Here is a 16323-nt window from a genome sequence, read left to right as displayed (position 1 = left end):
AAACATCATTTTACATTTTGAGCATTTTTGTTTTGTTTTGTTTTAGTCTTAAGACAGGGTTTCTCTATAGCCCTGGCTATCCTAGAACTGGCTCAGTAGACCAGGCTGGCCTCCAACTCAGAGAGATTTGCCTGCCTCTGCCTTCCAAGTGCTGGGATTAACAGCATGCGCCATCACCACCCAGGAAGTGTGTCTTTATAGAGGTGGTTGTGAGTTACGGGTCTACCTGGGCCAGGAGAGAAAACTGTGACAAGAAATTGTACCAGATCATAAAAAACTGTCCCAGCTGGTAGGCTAGAACCACATCTGAAATTTTACCAGAGGACCACGGGCTACGTTAGAGCTCTTCTTCACGGCAGCCTTAAGGGCGTTTGGATGTCTTTGCTCTGCAGTCTTATTTAAGAAATCTCTTCCCGTTGATTGTCCCATACTTAAACAGAAATACTAGTTATTAAGAGTTTCCCCAAATAGCCTCACCCAACTAATTTAGTTTAGTCTAAGGGTTGAAAACCAGACACAGCCCTTCCTGATCCCGCAGAGCTGGTTAGAGACCCCGCAGGGCAGGAACCCAAACTTCCTGTTCTAAACCTAGGATTCCTTCCTTCACGACAACCAAACATCAGGGGAAGAAAACAATACCTTAGTCTGAGGCACTTGAGATCATCACGTGTGACGTAGTAAAGAACATCCACTAGCGTGTAATCCTCAGCCAGAAACTGCAGAGAGAGCAAAGCACGAGTACAGTAAGATGCTGTGTATACTGTGAATAAATTAAATCTGCCTGCGAGGCAATGGTTGCTAATAATTAAGAGCGGACCTAAGAGGAAAGCCACAAAAAAATACAACCTGCTGGAATTAGCAGAGGAAAAGCCTTCTGATTACAGAATTAGACAGACACACGTTGAGTTGATGTGATTCCCATTGCTTATAGATTAGAAGAGACACGGGCTTAATCGCGCTTGTCATTACGCACACAGGCTGCTCACAGCTAGTGTGTGTATCGGACAAGTCCGCTGCTCACAGCTCTTGTTCCCGAGTAGACAGGCAATATTCTTGGGACAGTACTGCTTGTATGTAGTCTCTGAACTTACTTCCCATAGCCAGTACCAGAGACTGCCCTGTAACCCACTGCAAAGTCAGTCAGGTGGGAAGAGCGCTTTCAACTTTAAAGCAAGTGAAAGGGAAGAAGGCTTAGTGGATCATAACTTACTCTCCCTTGACTGTGATTTGAGCCCAAGAGGATAAATATGGTGGAGAACCTGGTTAGGTATATTGTCTTCCCTTAGCAAGAGAGTTATTTTAACTTAGGTAGCGGTAAAGTGTTAAATGTATATTTTTAAGGAGACCCTAAGTTTTATGTAGTCCATTTATTGTGAAAATAAAACTTTAGTTATTTAAATCTGTATACATAAATCTGAAGGCAGCATTGTATTATTGAGAGGTCCTTTCTAGCAAATGGAAAATACACCATCTTAAAAATAGGAGTTTTTATTTCTACCTATGTGTACGGATGTATATTTGCATATAGGTACATGTGCAGAGCACAGGCAGGCCTGGACTCCAGAAGAGGGCATTGGGTCCTCTGGAGCTAGAGTTCTAAGTGGTTGGGAGCCACCAGATGTGGGTGCTGGGAACCAAACCCCAGTATTCTATAAGAGCAGTATACACTCTTGACTGCAGAGACATCTCTCTAGCTCTCAAATAGTACATCTCAATGTACATGTCAACTACAAGTGTATGGTGATGAGAGAGGAATTCGTTATAATAGACACAATATGGTTTGCATAGTGAGTATCTCTGACATAAACTCACCAGCCACACTGCTTTTGTCAAAGTAGTGATTAATGGCTACTGCTTAGGAGAGATTAGTAACATTGCAAAAGAATTACAACGTTAAGGCAGAGCAGCAGAGCAGCTCATTTTCCTCATAGTTCTGTTTGTTTCTTGCTCTTCCTTACTTTCTGTCTGTAAACCATGGAATCTTTAGAGGTCATGGACAACTGTGCAGTGTCCACTCCTTTTCTTTGTGCATCTCCTACCCCATGGAGAACGAACTTCCTTTCCTTGTCTGTCCTGTCCCTGTGTACACAGTTGGCCTACTTTACAGTACAGCCTCCTTCAGAGTCATTCATTGCCCTCCAGGAGAACTGCATACATGCACGTACCCATACACATATGCACATATACCACACCCCACATACACCATACACAAGCACATACACACCACACACACAGACACACACGGGTACGCACATACACCATACATACCACACATACACATGTGCTCACACACACCACACACATAAGACAAGCACACCATACACAGATACATGTGCATACAAACACATGCACATATACAACACATATCACACCCCATGCATAACACACATATATATAGCATATCACACACAGACAAGCATACCACACACAGAGACAGACACGCACACAGACACACACAACCACACATACTCATATACATACCATACACACACCACACATACACACACACGCATGCACATACACCACACACATTCACATACACAGCACACATAGACAAGCACACCATACACACACATACACACAGAGGCACATGTGCACAAATATGCACTCCACACACAGACATAGGCACACAGGCACACATACTCACACACATAGACAGACACACACACAGACCCCTCTCTGTGTCAGAATTTGCTAAGGTAAGACTTTTTTTTTTTAATCAGGGGAATCCATTTGTCTTTCCTAATGGATGAATTTGCGTAGGGCGGGACTGGCTCTGACATGTTCAGCAGCATGTCTTCTGTGCCTGAGGTAATGTGCCGGGCACCTCTGCAGTAGGTACAGAACTGAAACACCACAGTCTCACAGATCGGTCCTCTTTACCCGACTTATAGTGTCTTCATCAGCTCCATTTTCTCTCAGCCAGCCAGGAAGTTCAGAATCTTCCGTGGTGGTGCCAGGAGAGTTCAGGTGGCACACAGGAAGCCCAGGGATATCTAGAACCAACAGCAGGGAGAATCTTTAGCTCCACAGAAGTAATGTGGAGCCCTCAGGATCTGTGAGAATTTCTTGCTTATTTTAAATTATTAAAGACTTTCAGAGACAAAAACCAAAACAAACCAAAACAAAAAAACCAGATTGAGCTGGGCATGGTGGTACACGCCTTTAATCCCAGCACTTGGGAGGCAGAGGCAGACGGATTTCTGAGATCGAGGTCAGCCTGGTCTACAAAGTGAGTTCCAGTACAGCCAGGGCTACACAGAGAAACCCTGTCTCGAAAAAACAAAAAAACAAAAACAAAAACAAAAAACAACAACAAAAAACCCCCAGATTATCTGTATAAATGACAATATAAATAAAACTCAGACAAGCTACTCTATTAGTAACACAGTAATGAAATGCACTTTATACTTTCATATAATTTCTTAAAATTAATTTTGCATGCGCTAATTATGCCTTGTATTTTTCCTGCAACCAAAAGAAATAGTTAGCAGAGTACTGTACAATTATAGTCTCTTTTTTGACTATTTGTAGTAACACAGAAGAGCCGAAAAGCTGAACAGGTAACTGTAAATACAGCTTCCTAATAATCAGCCAGGAAGAGACAGCTGTAAGCCCTCCTAAAATGTATTTCTTCCATGTTTCAAGCTATGGCCTTTTCTTATCCTAAGTTTCTCCGCATTCGAAGGGAGAAAAGCCGGAATCTGCTGGAGATGAATACAGACCAACCAAAGCAGCTCTGCTTCATTCTGGCGTTCTCACTGTGAAATCTTCTTTTGTTTGTTTTCTGTTTTTTGTTTTTTTTTTTCTGAGACAGGGTTTCCCTGTGCAGCCATGGCTATCCAACTCAGAGATCCACCTGCCTCTGCCTCCCGAGTGTTGGGATTAGGAGGCTTGTTCTACCACCACCACCATCATTGTGAAACCTTTAAAAGGACTAAGAGTGGAGCTTCTTGTTTACTTCGGTAATGCATTATCTCTGAAACAGTAACCATGAGCATGCATTTTTGTTGTGCTCATAGAAGATGGCCAGCTACTCAGGTTAAGAAAGGGTTCTTTAAAAAGGAATCCTGGCTGATGAGGGAGGATCAGCTGCCCACGAAGCTATAACACACAGCTGCCTGCTGGCCTTCCCAGCCTCCTGCGGCAGCCTAAACTGGATAACTGTGAAATCGTCCGCTGCTTACCTATGGGCTGGGACTTGAGCTTCAGGTGCCTAATTTCTTGGTCTTTTTCCTCAATGGCTTGATGGAGGAGTGCCTGTAACTCTCTCTCTTTCCGAACCAGCTCTTCAAGTAACCTGTGGGAGAGACTCTTGTTGGTGGATGGGATGATAAAGCAGGAGGTAACAGTGACTTTCTAAGCGTGGGCTTCTTTCCCAAGCTACAGCAAGCACAGGTATTTTATAAAAGTAAAGGCCTCGGTGCCAGTGGCTCTGGTCTGAAGTCAGGGAGCGCATGTTTAAGGAGCTCTCAGCAGACAGTCACGTGGCAGATCTGTGGAGCCATGCAATCATTTCTCTTTAGCTATGAAAATTTGAGGAATAACTTAGGTAAGGCTACCTTTTATATCTGGCTCAATAAATGTTAATGGTTATTGCTGCAATTGTAGTCATTCCTGCGATTTCCTTTTTCTCTTCTTGGGGTGGGTTAGGTTAGCGGAGCATTTAAAAGGACAGCCATGTTCCTGGTACATTCAGTTCCTAAGGCAGATCTGGTGTGCTCCCAAGATGCAAAGATAAATTCTGATATTCCAACATAATGTTTGCCCATGGAAAGCCCACGAGCAACCAAGATCCACCAGTGACCAGCTCACACTGTCTGGCACGGGTCTGTGAGGAGACACTGCAGCTTATGGAAGCTAGTTCTGTAGAAAATTACCGGAGTAATTCTGATTCACAATTCTGCAAGTTTAAAATATATAGTCATTGGGGCTGGAGAGATGGCTGGGCGGTGAAGAGCACAATGTTGTTCTTGCAGAGGACCCAGGTTCGAATCCCAACACCCACAACCATCCATAACTCTAGTTCCAGGGAATCTAATACCCTCTCCTAACCTCTGAGGGCACCAGCACACACATGGTGCACAGGTACACATGTGACCAAAACACCCATACACATTAAGCAAATCTAAAAAAGCAAAACACATAATTATTTACAAGACCTTTAAGACAAATTGCTAAACAGCCTGTAGCCTCAGTGAGCCAGCTCTGTTCCACCTTATGACCATTGATAGATTTACTTCAGGACCATGCATAGCCAAGTGTCTGTTTCCGTTGACATGCTGAGCAGGCAGCATGCTGAAACTGAGAGATAAGCCGGGACGTGTGGCCTGGCTCAGCCACAAACTTCCTGTGTTCATCTCAGACACATTTCCCAGTGCCCCTGGGCTCCAGCTTTCTGGTTTGTTAAAATGAAACAGAAAACTCCTAGGAAGGATCACTGTGAGAATTCCATGGGACAACAGATATAAAATATAAAATACTAAGCCCAAGTAGGGGCTTCTATCTTGAGCCCCAAGATCTCCATGAGGTCCTTGTGAAGGAGACAGTAGACCACCACAGTAGAAGGGGGTTGCAGAGATGGGACAAAAGCGAGGTGCCATGAGAGAGAGAGAGGTGGGCTGAAGAAGATAGGTAAGCAGAGATCCCTGCAGGGAAAATCCTGTGCAGTTAGACGGGTTAAACAGCAGGGGCTGGAAGCAAAGGGCTAACGGGAGACTTTGTATCAACTCCGGCAGCACCAGTGTGCCCCAGACTGGGAAGCAAAGCTGGACAGATTTTCCATGAGTGATTTTTGGTCTGGAATGTATCTTTGTCTAGCCTGCCGACTTACAGCCCTATAGAAAAGTGCTGGCATATCGCTATTACCCTCTCAAGGACACAGACATTTCTTGGAACTTATTTCAGCTGCACAGTTCCCTTTTGAACATAACACTGGAAACACAGGCTTGCAAGGCCACCTCAACTGTTCCAAGGCCAGCTTTAAGACCACTCAGCTCTGTGCAGTTAGCCCAGGGGTTCAGTGTCACCACATGCTAGGTAGGAGGGAAATAACGTGTAAGGATGACGTATCTTCCTTTCTGCTTCAGAACGGAGAGACATGACTCCTACCTCAGGTACACACTGCCGAGAGGTGGGCTCCTGGGCAGAGCTGACTTAGCTTCAGCAATTCTAATAATTATAAGCTGAAGATTTAAGCATGTGTATGTATTTGTGTGTGTTCATGAGTAGTTAGTGTGTGTGTGTGTGTGTGTGTGTGAATTCAATGTCATATGTTCAGTTGTTGCTCTCTATCTTTTTGTTTGTTTGTTTTTTGTTTTTTCGAGACAGGGTTTCTCTGTGTAGTCCTGGCTGTCCTGGAACTCACTTTGTAGACTAGGCTGGCCTCGAACTCAGAAATCCGCCTGCCTCTGCCTCCCAAGTGCTGGGATTAAAGGCGTGCACCACCATGCCCAGCTAGGCTGAAGATTTTTAACATCAGCACCCTTTCCTAAAGTACACCCACATTTCCTTCACACACACACTTTTTTGTGTGTGTAGTGGAGGGAGGGCAGAGCTTGAAATCAGGGTCCTGTATATGCTAGGCAAGCATCCTGTCCCTGAGCTACACTCCCATAACACCGTTCCACTGAAGGTAAGTATAGATAGTAGCCTATGATCTCTGTACTTGGGAAGTGGGGGCAGGAAGATCAGAAGTTCAAGGGCATCCTCAGCTACATACTGAATTCAAGGCTAGCCTGGACTACACAAGACCCTGAATAAAAGGGTTGAAAAAAATTAAATTTTAAGAAATAATAATATTTAATTGAAAGTATAAAAGGACTAAGATAGACATTATCAGTCCCTGCTTTATGTTGCTCGGTGCTTTTAGTAAACCATCCGCCCTTCTTCAAATTATTTGTAAATAAAACATTTACTCTCACCTCACTTTTCTGTTGGTTAGGGGAATCTAGGGGGTGGGGGGAATCTAAAAGGAAGGAGAGCAGTGGTCCTTAGACTTCACGGAGTCAACTAACAGTGTGTAGAGAAAAACACAAACACGGGGTAGATTATTACAAAAGGGTAGCTGTGTCTGAGGATAAGACAGAACCATGGCAGATCCCTATCTATAGAAATGGATAGATTTGGAGAAGGAAGACTTCAGGTTGAGCACGAGGACCTAAGAAAGACCTGTGACCAAGCGAAGAAAACAGCTGGGAACCGTGGCTCCTGGGAACTACAGACGTCACTAACACGGCAGACAGAAGGCAGTGCTGGATGGTGAGCTCACGGCAAAGCAAACAGGCACAGGAGAGAGGGGAGAACCACACACGCTTCTGAGACGCTTAGTGAGGTAGGTCCTACTGGTGCCCAGGTGGGCGGGCAGGGGTCTGAGGGACAGACAAGCAGACAGAGCAGCTCTGTGGTTAACTTGGTAGCTTTCCTGTAGAAACCATTCTGAGCAGAAACCATGGAGGGTAGGGTCAGACAGCACAGTAATTCCAGAAGGTTCCCCCTCAGGGACCAGAGCAGGGGCTCCAAAATCAAGCGCAGTCAGGGTTGAGATGCCGGGTGAAGCAAAGCGATTGAGCAGGGTAGCCACTACAAGGGTATGGATTATCAGAGCCATGAAAATCTCCAAAGAGAAGTAGGTGAAGTTAAACTTTCAATAAGAAATAAGTCACCTTTGTCACCACCGGTGGACAACTATATCTTCAACTAAGATCTCTAAATATTTGAACATCTTTTATTGATCCTCTAAAAAGTTTTCACTGTAGACCCAGAGCCATAAAGTCAGTTTTCCACATGTCAACCGGACCGGCACAGGAAGCTGTAAATCACAAGCATTCAGACTTTGAACTGTGCCACCAACTGTGAGGAACACGAAGCACTCCACGCTCATTTGATAACATGGTCCAATAGGTTCTGTGGTGTCACTTTCTTAGCGGCAAACCCCATATATCGTGACACAGTGACAAATGTGACCAGGAGCCTTCAAGCTCCTGAGTATGAAGTTAGGTTCTGTCCCTTTGAGTACAAGGGCTTTTCTTAAAAGGACTAGATATCTTATGTCACGGGCGGTCTCTGTTCTCTCTCACTCTATCTACTGGAAGGAACAGACTGCCTGAATCTGTTTCCAAGAGGGTCCATGAGGCTATATCTCAGTTATTCTGTAAATTCCAGTGCACCTAGGGCAAAGCAGCAGACAAATGCTCGACCTGCCAGAGGCAGCAAGCATCATTTTACGAGAGGCTAAAATCAACCTCTGTTGTTTTACACAGAAAAGCAGTTAAGTTTCTGTGTTGGGGTGAGAGAACCATCATGTGTGGTCTGTGGGTCAGAGTTATGTTTGTTTGTTTGTTTGTTTGTTTTATACACAAGGCTCTCGGTGTCCTGGTTGTCCTGGAATTCACTCTGTAGTCCAGGGTGGCCTTGAACTCATGGAGATCTACCTTGTTCTGCCTCCCAGGTGCTGGGATTAAAGGCACACACCCAGCCCCGTGGGTCAGACTTTTAAAGTAGACCCAAGTTCTTCACTTGTATGAAGTGAGAAGAAAGCGAGCAGCCCACCCCCTCACGTTACCTGTTAGTTTCAATCTTCATCCTTCCAAGCTGCACGTTCAGTGACCGGTGTGCGTTCTGGGAGTCATGGGACACAGTGGAGCTTAGCGTGCTCACCCCTGAGGTAGCCACAGCATCCTCAGTGATGGCCTGAGGCCGTCGGACTGTCTGATTTGAAGACAATTCCTCGTGTTCATCTTCGGCATCCAAGTCTTCCGGATCAGCTGTGTCGCTCTCTGACGCAAGGCTAAAATGTGGCCTCAACTCTACATGGCAAAATACAGTATTAACAAACATGGCTGGCTGACTTTTCCCCTTCACGCATGAGGATGTATCTGCCCCCGTGCAATCTGCCCAAGCTGCTCTTTGAAGGGAAGGCGACTTTCTGTGCATTTGTTCACATTTGTTCTTCTAGTGGGAACAGCAAGCACTTACAGGGCTCTGAGGATCATTCTCAGTGCAAGAAGTACATGATCAGTTCTTAGCATCCCAAGGCCAACCTGGCTTCTGTGCTCAGCATTTCTGAGCCTGGTCACCACCGCACTTGAGAAGCAACAAGAAATGCTCAGTGCTCCCAGCAATCTACAGGACGGCCTGAGATCCTCAGGGACTCGTTCCCACTGCACTCCGCTCGAACGTTTCTTAAGCTTCTATTTTGAATCAGTTTTACAGTAGCAGAGGAGTTGCGTAGTACAGAGAGTGCTTTCTTTTTTCTTTTTTGGTTTTTCAAGACAGGGTTTCTCTGTGTAGTCCTGGCTGTCCTGGAACTCACTCTGTAGACCGGGCTGGCCTCGAACTCAGAAATCCACCTGCCTCTGCCTCCCGAGTGCTGGGATTAAAGGCGTGCGCCACCACGCCCGGCAAGAATGCTCTTTTGTATCTATCAGAAGCTCACCCTAACCTTAACATCTTCATGTGACTTCAGAACTACTGTCCAAAGCAGGAAATAAACATTGACAACTAACTCCCTCTCTCTCCCTCCCTCCCTCCCTCCCTCCCTCCCTCCCTCCCTCCCTCCCTCCCTCCCTCCCTCCCTCTTTCTTTCTTTCTTTTTTTTTTTTTTTGGTTTTTCGAGACAGGGTTTCTCTGTGTAGCCTTGGCTGTCCTGGCACTCACTTTGTAGACTAGGCTGGCCTCGAACTCAGAAATCCGCCTGCCTCTGCCTCCCAAGTGCTGGGATTAAAGGTGTGCCCCACCACGCCCGGCTCTCTCTTTCATTTTTAAGAAGAGGATCTTTATGGCCCCCACCATCCTGCCTCATCCTCCCACAGGCTGACGCAGTGGCCGGTTTTCCTGTTGAATGTGTCTCTTTTCTGATTTGTGTTCTGTCACTGCAGTGAGGCGCCAGCTCCCCTGGTCTCTTCTGATCTGTGACTTCTCTTCCTGTGGTAACTCTCATGACCTTTGCTCCCCACCCCATCTGTCTTAGTTTTTTTCAGGTAGGGTCTCTGTAGCCCAGGTTGGCCTTGAACCCATGAGCCTCCTGCCTTTGCCTCCCAAGAACTTCCCACTTGGGGCTGGAGAGATGGCTCAGTGGTTAAAAGCACTGACTGCTCTTAAGAAGATACTGAGCTCAAATCCCAGCAACCACATGGTGGCTCGCAACCATCCGTAACGAGATCTGACGCCCTCTTCTGGAGTGTCTGAAGACAGCTACAGTGCACTTACATATAATAAATAAATAAATTAAAAAAACAACCTCCCACTTTTAAGGAGAGCTGTTCAGATATTTTATACCATGCCCCTTACTTTAGGTGCCCTTGATGAACTGTTATCATCAAATAGAGACTGCATTTTAAAAAATTATCATAGACATGATGCTGCACCCTTCTTGTGCCCATCACAGCAAGAGGTGCGTGATGCAAGAGCCTTATTACGACTGATGCTCCTCTTGGCTGAGGAAGTACCCAGGTCCCCCCCACTCTGCTCTGCCAGAGTTACTGTTGCCCCTTTGTCGTTAGTAAATACCTTGCAAGGAGAGAATTGGAAGCCATTCACTACCCTGTCTTGTCAATGCTTTGTCTACTAATCTTAGCAGTCCTTGCCGGCCATAATTACGGCTGTCGCTGCTTGTGTGGTAGTGACTCTTGGATTTCCTGCCCCCCCCTTGCCCCCCACAGCTGACAAATAGAACTTTGTTGTAGCTAAGGACTGACTCTCCCGTGAATTTACTTATTCAATTATTCATCTCATTCCTGACACACAGGGAATTCATCCTGTCAGGCTTGCTACAGTTTGGGTCTTGAGTTCCCCCAGAGGGAGAAAAGGCTCAATCCCTAGTGTGGCACCACTGGAAGGTGGTGGGACTCTTAGGAGCTGGGGTCATTATGGGGCATATGTCACTGTGGGTTGTGGAACCTGGTCTCTTGCTTCCCAGCCACGAGCTAAGAGGCTTAGCTCTGCGAAATGCTCTTGCTAGGACGTGTCCCCACAAGCCCAAAGCCCAAGCATGGCCAGCATAAACCGTCTCTCTTATAAACTGATTATCTTAGGAATTTTCTATGGTGATAGAAGAATGATCGGCACAGACCTATAACCCAATGCTATTTCTGCTTCATTTTTCTGTTTAAATTGTGGTAGCATGGACTCATGGGAATTTCTTCAAGTTGGACCCAGCATCCTTGCAGTAACCCCCCATGCTTCTCAGAGTTCTCCTGACTTCTTATCACCACAAGATCTCTCCAGCCCACTTTCTATTTCTCCTACCTCAGGCCTGAAACCAACCGCTTCAGCAGGAACCCAGATTCCACCTGTCAGAGGATGGTGTCTAGAAACTACACTCTAGGTCCAGACACACTTAGGAATCTACGTTACTATGCCCACACCAGCACACCAAACAAGGTATTCTTAGAACAGAGAGGGAATTCCACAATTTCAAAGGATTCCCATCACTTAAAAGTTCTAAGATATTTTGCATTGATCCTTTTAGCTTTCTATGTCTTAACTTTAAGATGCAGGCACAAAACTTAACATCAGCACGTGTGTCTAATTCATGCATGTGGGTCTCTCTATGGACGGACCTGTCTAGTGACTACTGAATAAACTGTCCAGGTACCTCAGAGGTTTGTCTTGGAGCAGGAAGACACTCCTCACTCATGCCCCAAACAGTGGCTCTTCAGCACTCCGACTTTTATGTCTCACTGCTGATAGAGCGAGAGTATGCTTAGGCCGGTGATTTCCAGCCCAGTCATGCATCAAGGTGGCCAGAGAGCTGTACTCAAATGGAATTTCTGTAGCTAGAGTACAGAGGATTTTTTTTTTTCAGAGCCATAAAAATATTCTCTGTGATATCTAATGGTGGGGAGACATCATTATATTCATCCAGACCCACAGATTGTACTAAGAGTGAGCCTATGTGAACGGACCCTAGGTGATAATGATATGCTAGTCCAGGTTCATCAACTGTAACAAATGTGCTGTCTAGGTGGAGGATGCTCATACCAGGACAGCTTACATGCATGTTAGAGAACATATAGGAAACCGTGGTTTCCTCTCAATTTTGTGATTAATCTAAAATGTTTTAATTTTTTTTTAAAAAAAAGTCTAGTTCCTGGGCCTTAACTCCAGAAGACTATAGCCAGTTGGTCTGAGATGGGCTGGCGAGCTGTGATTTCTGCTGACTTGAATGGGAAGAACTGATACCCACTAGTTAAAAACAGTGAAACGTGTCTATGAGCACAGATCTCTACACATTGAAATTCACAGCTATTCCGGGCATCTTACAGCTTCTTGTTTTCCTTCATGTCCTAGCATGCTGCCTAAAGCAAATCTCCTCACTAATGGTGAACGTTGTGCTCAGTGTAAACTTGTGCATACTGGAATGAATGTTACTTGGTGACGGTGGTGATTAAAATGAGAATACTCAACCCCCATAAGCTCATGTAATTGGGTGCCTGGTCTCTAACTGGTGACACTCCTTGGGAAGGCTTAGGGGGTGCGGTGGAGGTTGGAGGCGTGGCCACTGGGAGCAGACTCTGAGAGTTTAAAGACCTGAGCCACTTCAAGTTTGCTGTTTCTGCTTCGTGCTTGTGATTTAAGATGAGAGCGCGGCTTTCGGGTTCAACTGTCATGGCTGCCCTCTGGCATGCCTCCCCAGCGCGGTGGTGGTGGTGCCGGGCTGCTATTGTTCTGAAGCTGAAAGCCCACATAAGCCCTTCCTTCTATGTGTCGCTTTGGTCATGGCATTATCAGAGCAAAAGAAAAGTAAGACAGCAACTCAGAAATGATTTTTTAAAAGGCAACAAGGGCTCTTAAAAACACTGAAGAAGCCGGGTGTGGTGGCGCACGCCTTTTAATCCCAGCACTCGGGAGGCAGAGGCAGGGGGATTTCTGAGTTCAAGGCCAGCCTGGTCTACAAAGTGAGTGCCAGGACAGCCAGGGCTACACAGAGAAACCCTGTCTCGAAAAAACAACAACAACAAAAAAAAACCCAAAAAAAAAAAAAAAAAAAAAAAACACTGAAGAAAACCAGAAATGAAATGGCAGAGGCAGACCAACCCAGAGTATACAAGCACTAATTATCTTTGCACAGTAAGTAAATAGCTCTGACCTGGAACCAGAATGGTAATCGCTGTCTGCACAGCCTTTCGGATGATGCTGTCCAGGGCGAACATCCAGTGTGGCTTGATGTTATGATTCCGAAGAACTTTATTGACCTGGAAAGACAGCGACCTTTAGTCTATGTTAATTTTCTACATTATTTATTACTATTTTTCTCTTCCTGCAAGGGGTGTGTGTGTGTGTGCGTGTGTGTGTGTGCGTGTGTGTTTATATGCATGGGCATATGCATGAGGAAGAGGAAAAGGAAGAGGAAGGCTACAGTTGTGGCACTTAGAACAGCTGTAGAAAGTGTAAAAGCAGGGAGAGTCCAAGAGGTTTTCAATAGACGATTCCCACCCTGCCAGGTCCTGACCACCATGTAACACAGACAAAGCCTGAGCACATCCACGATTTGGAAAAATCAAGGGAAGAGAGTACAAATTAGCATCCACGCACGACCTGCACCTTGGCAAATCTGATCTTTTTCTTCTTTTCCTGCAACTGTTGCTGATGCTGATACAGGGGAATAATCTGCTAGAATATTCCAGAAAGCTCAGTCACATAAAAAAAGATTGTTGTAAAGATAACTTTTTACTATGACTGGTAAAGGTCGCACCCATTTAAACAGTTATACACCCTACCATTCTGTCCTACTGTGAAGCACACAGAATATAAGACTTCCAATGTTAATCATTTGTATTTGCTCAGATGAGTCTTAATAATATAAAATTAGTGATTTCAACCACCTGAGGCACTATGTACCCCCATGTTATTGTGTGAAGGTCCTCGCCATCCATCCTTAGGGCTCTTTCTCATACAGAATTGGAACTCGGGACTCAGTCAGATCTAAGTTCTCACCCAACAGTGCTGCACACCTGACCTGCTTCCATCCCTGTGGTCTGTGCTCCGGGAACCTCCCCAAAGTCAGAGGATGAATTCTCTGGTCATTTTGAAAGACCATCCCGTTTGACCTAGCATGACATCCCTAGGACTCATCTACATTTACAACCTGTGCCAGAATTTCCTTTTTAAAGGTTGAACAGAATTCCCTTAACATCTGGATTGGGTCATTCTTCCCGGTTCACAATGTCACCTATGTAAGCTGCGGTTAGAGAACCAGGTGGAAGCTGGAAAATGGTGGCTGAGCTCCAAACTCATGCCAAGAGTCAGAACGACAGCTGCTCAGTCTTTCCCTTGGTCCAGCCTCAGTCTGTCTCCTAAACGACCCGGTTTAGGAGAGAGCCGGCCTGAGGCCTTTCTCATAGCAGTTGCTCCCAAGGAAATGAGCTACTCCTTGGACCTCACTTGCTCCAGGGAATTCTTTCAGAGTGAGCTTGCAGTACCTCCATTTCTTAAATGGATCTGCCTGCTTATGTGTCTAACTTAGGACATGGGAGTATTTCAAGTGTGAATCCTTTATAGCCATAGCCTGCCTGCACATCCCCTCATCACACAGCGTATTACTCAGTGCCGCATTACACAGCATATTACCCAACAAGAGCACTCGACAGGCCAGGAGTAAAACTGGGGTGAGCGAGTTGCATGACTATGTCTGACCTGGGCCCAAGGCCTAGGATTACAGCTAACTAGCTCTCACTCTGAATTCTCCAGCCAATTCACTCCGCTCCCCAACCTCTTGCCCAGAAGCCGATGTGTGGGCAGGCACAAATCAGCTACATCGTTGCACTCGATGGCAGATGGCTGGGTTGCCATAGTTGCAGTGCAAGCATGCCTTAGCATTTAATATTAGTGGCAGGCGCTGCTTTGATTCTCTAAGACCTCGGTCCAGTCAGGAGAATCTTGTTCCTGTTCATCATACAGCAGAAAGACCAAGTAGTTTCCACTCAGAACACCAGTGACTGTGGAAGGATGAAGATTCAGTTTGGAATGGAGGATTGTTTCTTGTTTCATAGACAAATGTCAAGAAACTACCTAACACAGGAGTAATACATTACAAGTTAATATTAAAAATTTAAATAAAACCATACAGTGCAATTTTATATTTGCATAACAGGCACCATCCAGATATTTTTTCCTGCCTCCCATACCTTGTGTGTCTGAGAGTGGCTTATAAAGGTCTATTTTGAATCAGACTTGCAGAATAACTTCTAGTTTGTCTTGCATAAGACTGTCAGCGATCTCTCATTAGATCTCGGGTAGTTTCCACTCACCAACTGCCTGTTTTCCAAAATATATTTATGGTGGGAAAATAGTGGATATTTACGAAATGAACTTGTTAAGAATGTCCTATATGGAAACCAGAGAAAAGTCTTGGGGGCTGAGGGGAGAGAGATCACCATTTCAACAGTGAGCATTCCCAGGTGTAACAGTGCATTTCTCTCAGTGGCCACTAGATGGCACCTCTTGTTCAGCATTACAAAACATGACTAATGTGCACTATGCTTTAGAGGCCAACACATGATCCTAAGGAGAAACCCAGCCTTGGGAATGAATGTCTGTAAGTCTTGCTGTTTCCCATGGTGGTTCAGCTGTGTGGGTCTCTTACCTTTGAGGGAACTCAATAAATACCTCACATCTGTCATCCGAAGAGAATGCAGTTTACGAGTAAATGAGAGGGAACAGAATTTGAATTGTATCCCATTTCTATAACCGACACTGAGCAGAGTTTGTGGGGAAATGGTGGCCCACGCACTTACCGCATCCTGGAAGCCAAAGAGGACCACCTGCACCTGGCTGATGCCGTGGCTGTCGAAGTCCAGCTCCAGCTTGAGCTTGGACAGTGTAGTGGCTATGATTTTTCGGTCAGTGGACCTCACAAACTCTCTGAGGCTCGAGATGAGGGTTGTGATGTGTTCCCACTTTAGTTTAGGCTCTTCAGCACCCTGAAAATAAAACCCCACAGGGCCTCAGTCACTCTGTACTCCACGCGAGCTCCCCCTTCTCGGAGCCTTTTCTCAGAAGACCTGAGCTCTGAGAGGCCTTCCCCTAATGACAAAGAACATGCTTTGAACTCCGCGGCTCCCTTAGTAGCCATCACTGCTGCCAGAAGTAACCAGTCTTTGGAGAAACAGCCTTACGCCCACGCTGGTCGGTAGCCAGGGCACATTTGGGCTGTGCCCAGATGGGGATAGGTTGAGGCGGTGAGAATCCTGCTCTTGGGAATTTTAATTGGACAGAGGGGCATGGAGCCATGGAATCTTAATCTCCAAGTCTGCCTGCAGAAAGGTCACAACCCAGGGTCAGGGGTGCACCCAAGGACACAGGAGTAGATGCAGGGGAGTT

The 16323-nt window shown here is 45.7% G+C and overlaps 1 protein-coding gene across 1 annotated transcript in view; it reads right to left on the bottom strand.

Moving 5' to 3' along the window:
- Map3k5 (mitogen-activated protein kinase kinase kinase 5) overlaps window positions 1–16323 on the bottom strand; it is a 208895-nt gene that overhangs the window by 1026 nt on the left and 191546 nt on the right. The window contains exons 24-29 of the mRNA XM_021174435.3: window positions 15738–15923; window positions 13091–13196; window positions 8564–8807; window positions 4188–4300; window positions 2884–2996; window positions 640–716 (exon numbers count right to left, since the gene is read on the bottom strand). Coding sequence (XP_021030094.1) covers window positions 640–716; window positions 2884–2996; window positions 4188–4300; window positions 8564–8807; window positions 13091–13196; window positions 15738–15923 — 839 coding nt within the window. The remainder of the gene's footprint in view (window positions 1–639; window positions 717–2883; window positions 2997–4187; window positions 4301–8563; window positions 8808–13090; window positions 13197–15737; window positions 15924–16323) is intronic.

This window comes from Mus caroli, unplaced genomic scaffold (assembly GCF_978045245.1).
Source record: "Mus caroli unplaced genomic scaffold, Mus_caroli_1 scaffold_9, whole genome shotgun sequence".
NCBI lineage: Eukaryota > Metazoa > Chordata > Mammalia > Rodentia > Muridae > Mus > Mus caroli.
Note: the sequence above shows the minus strand (reverse complement) of the source record. Positions and strands in the feature narration are given on the sequence as shown.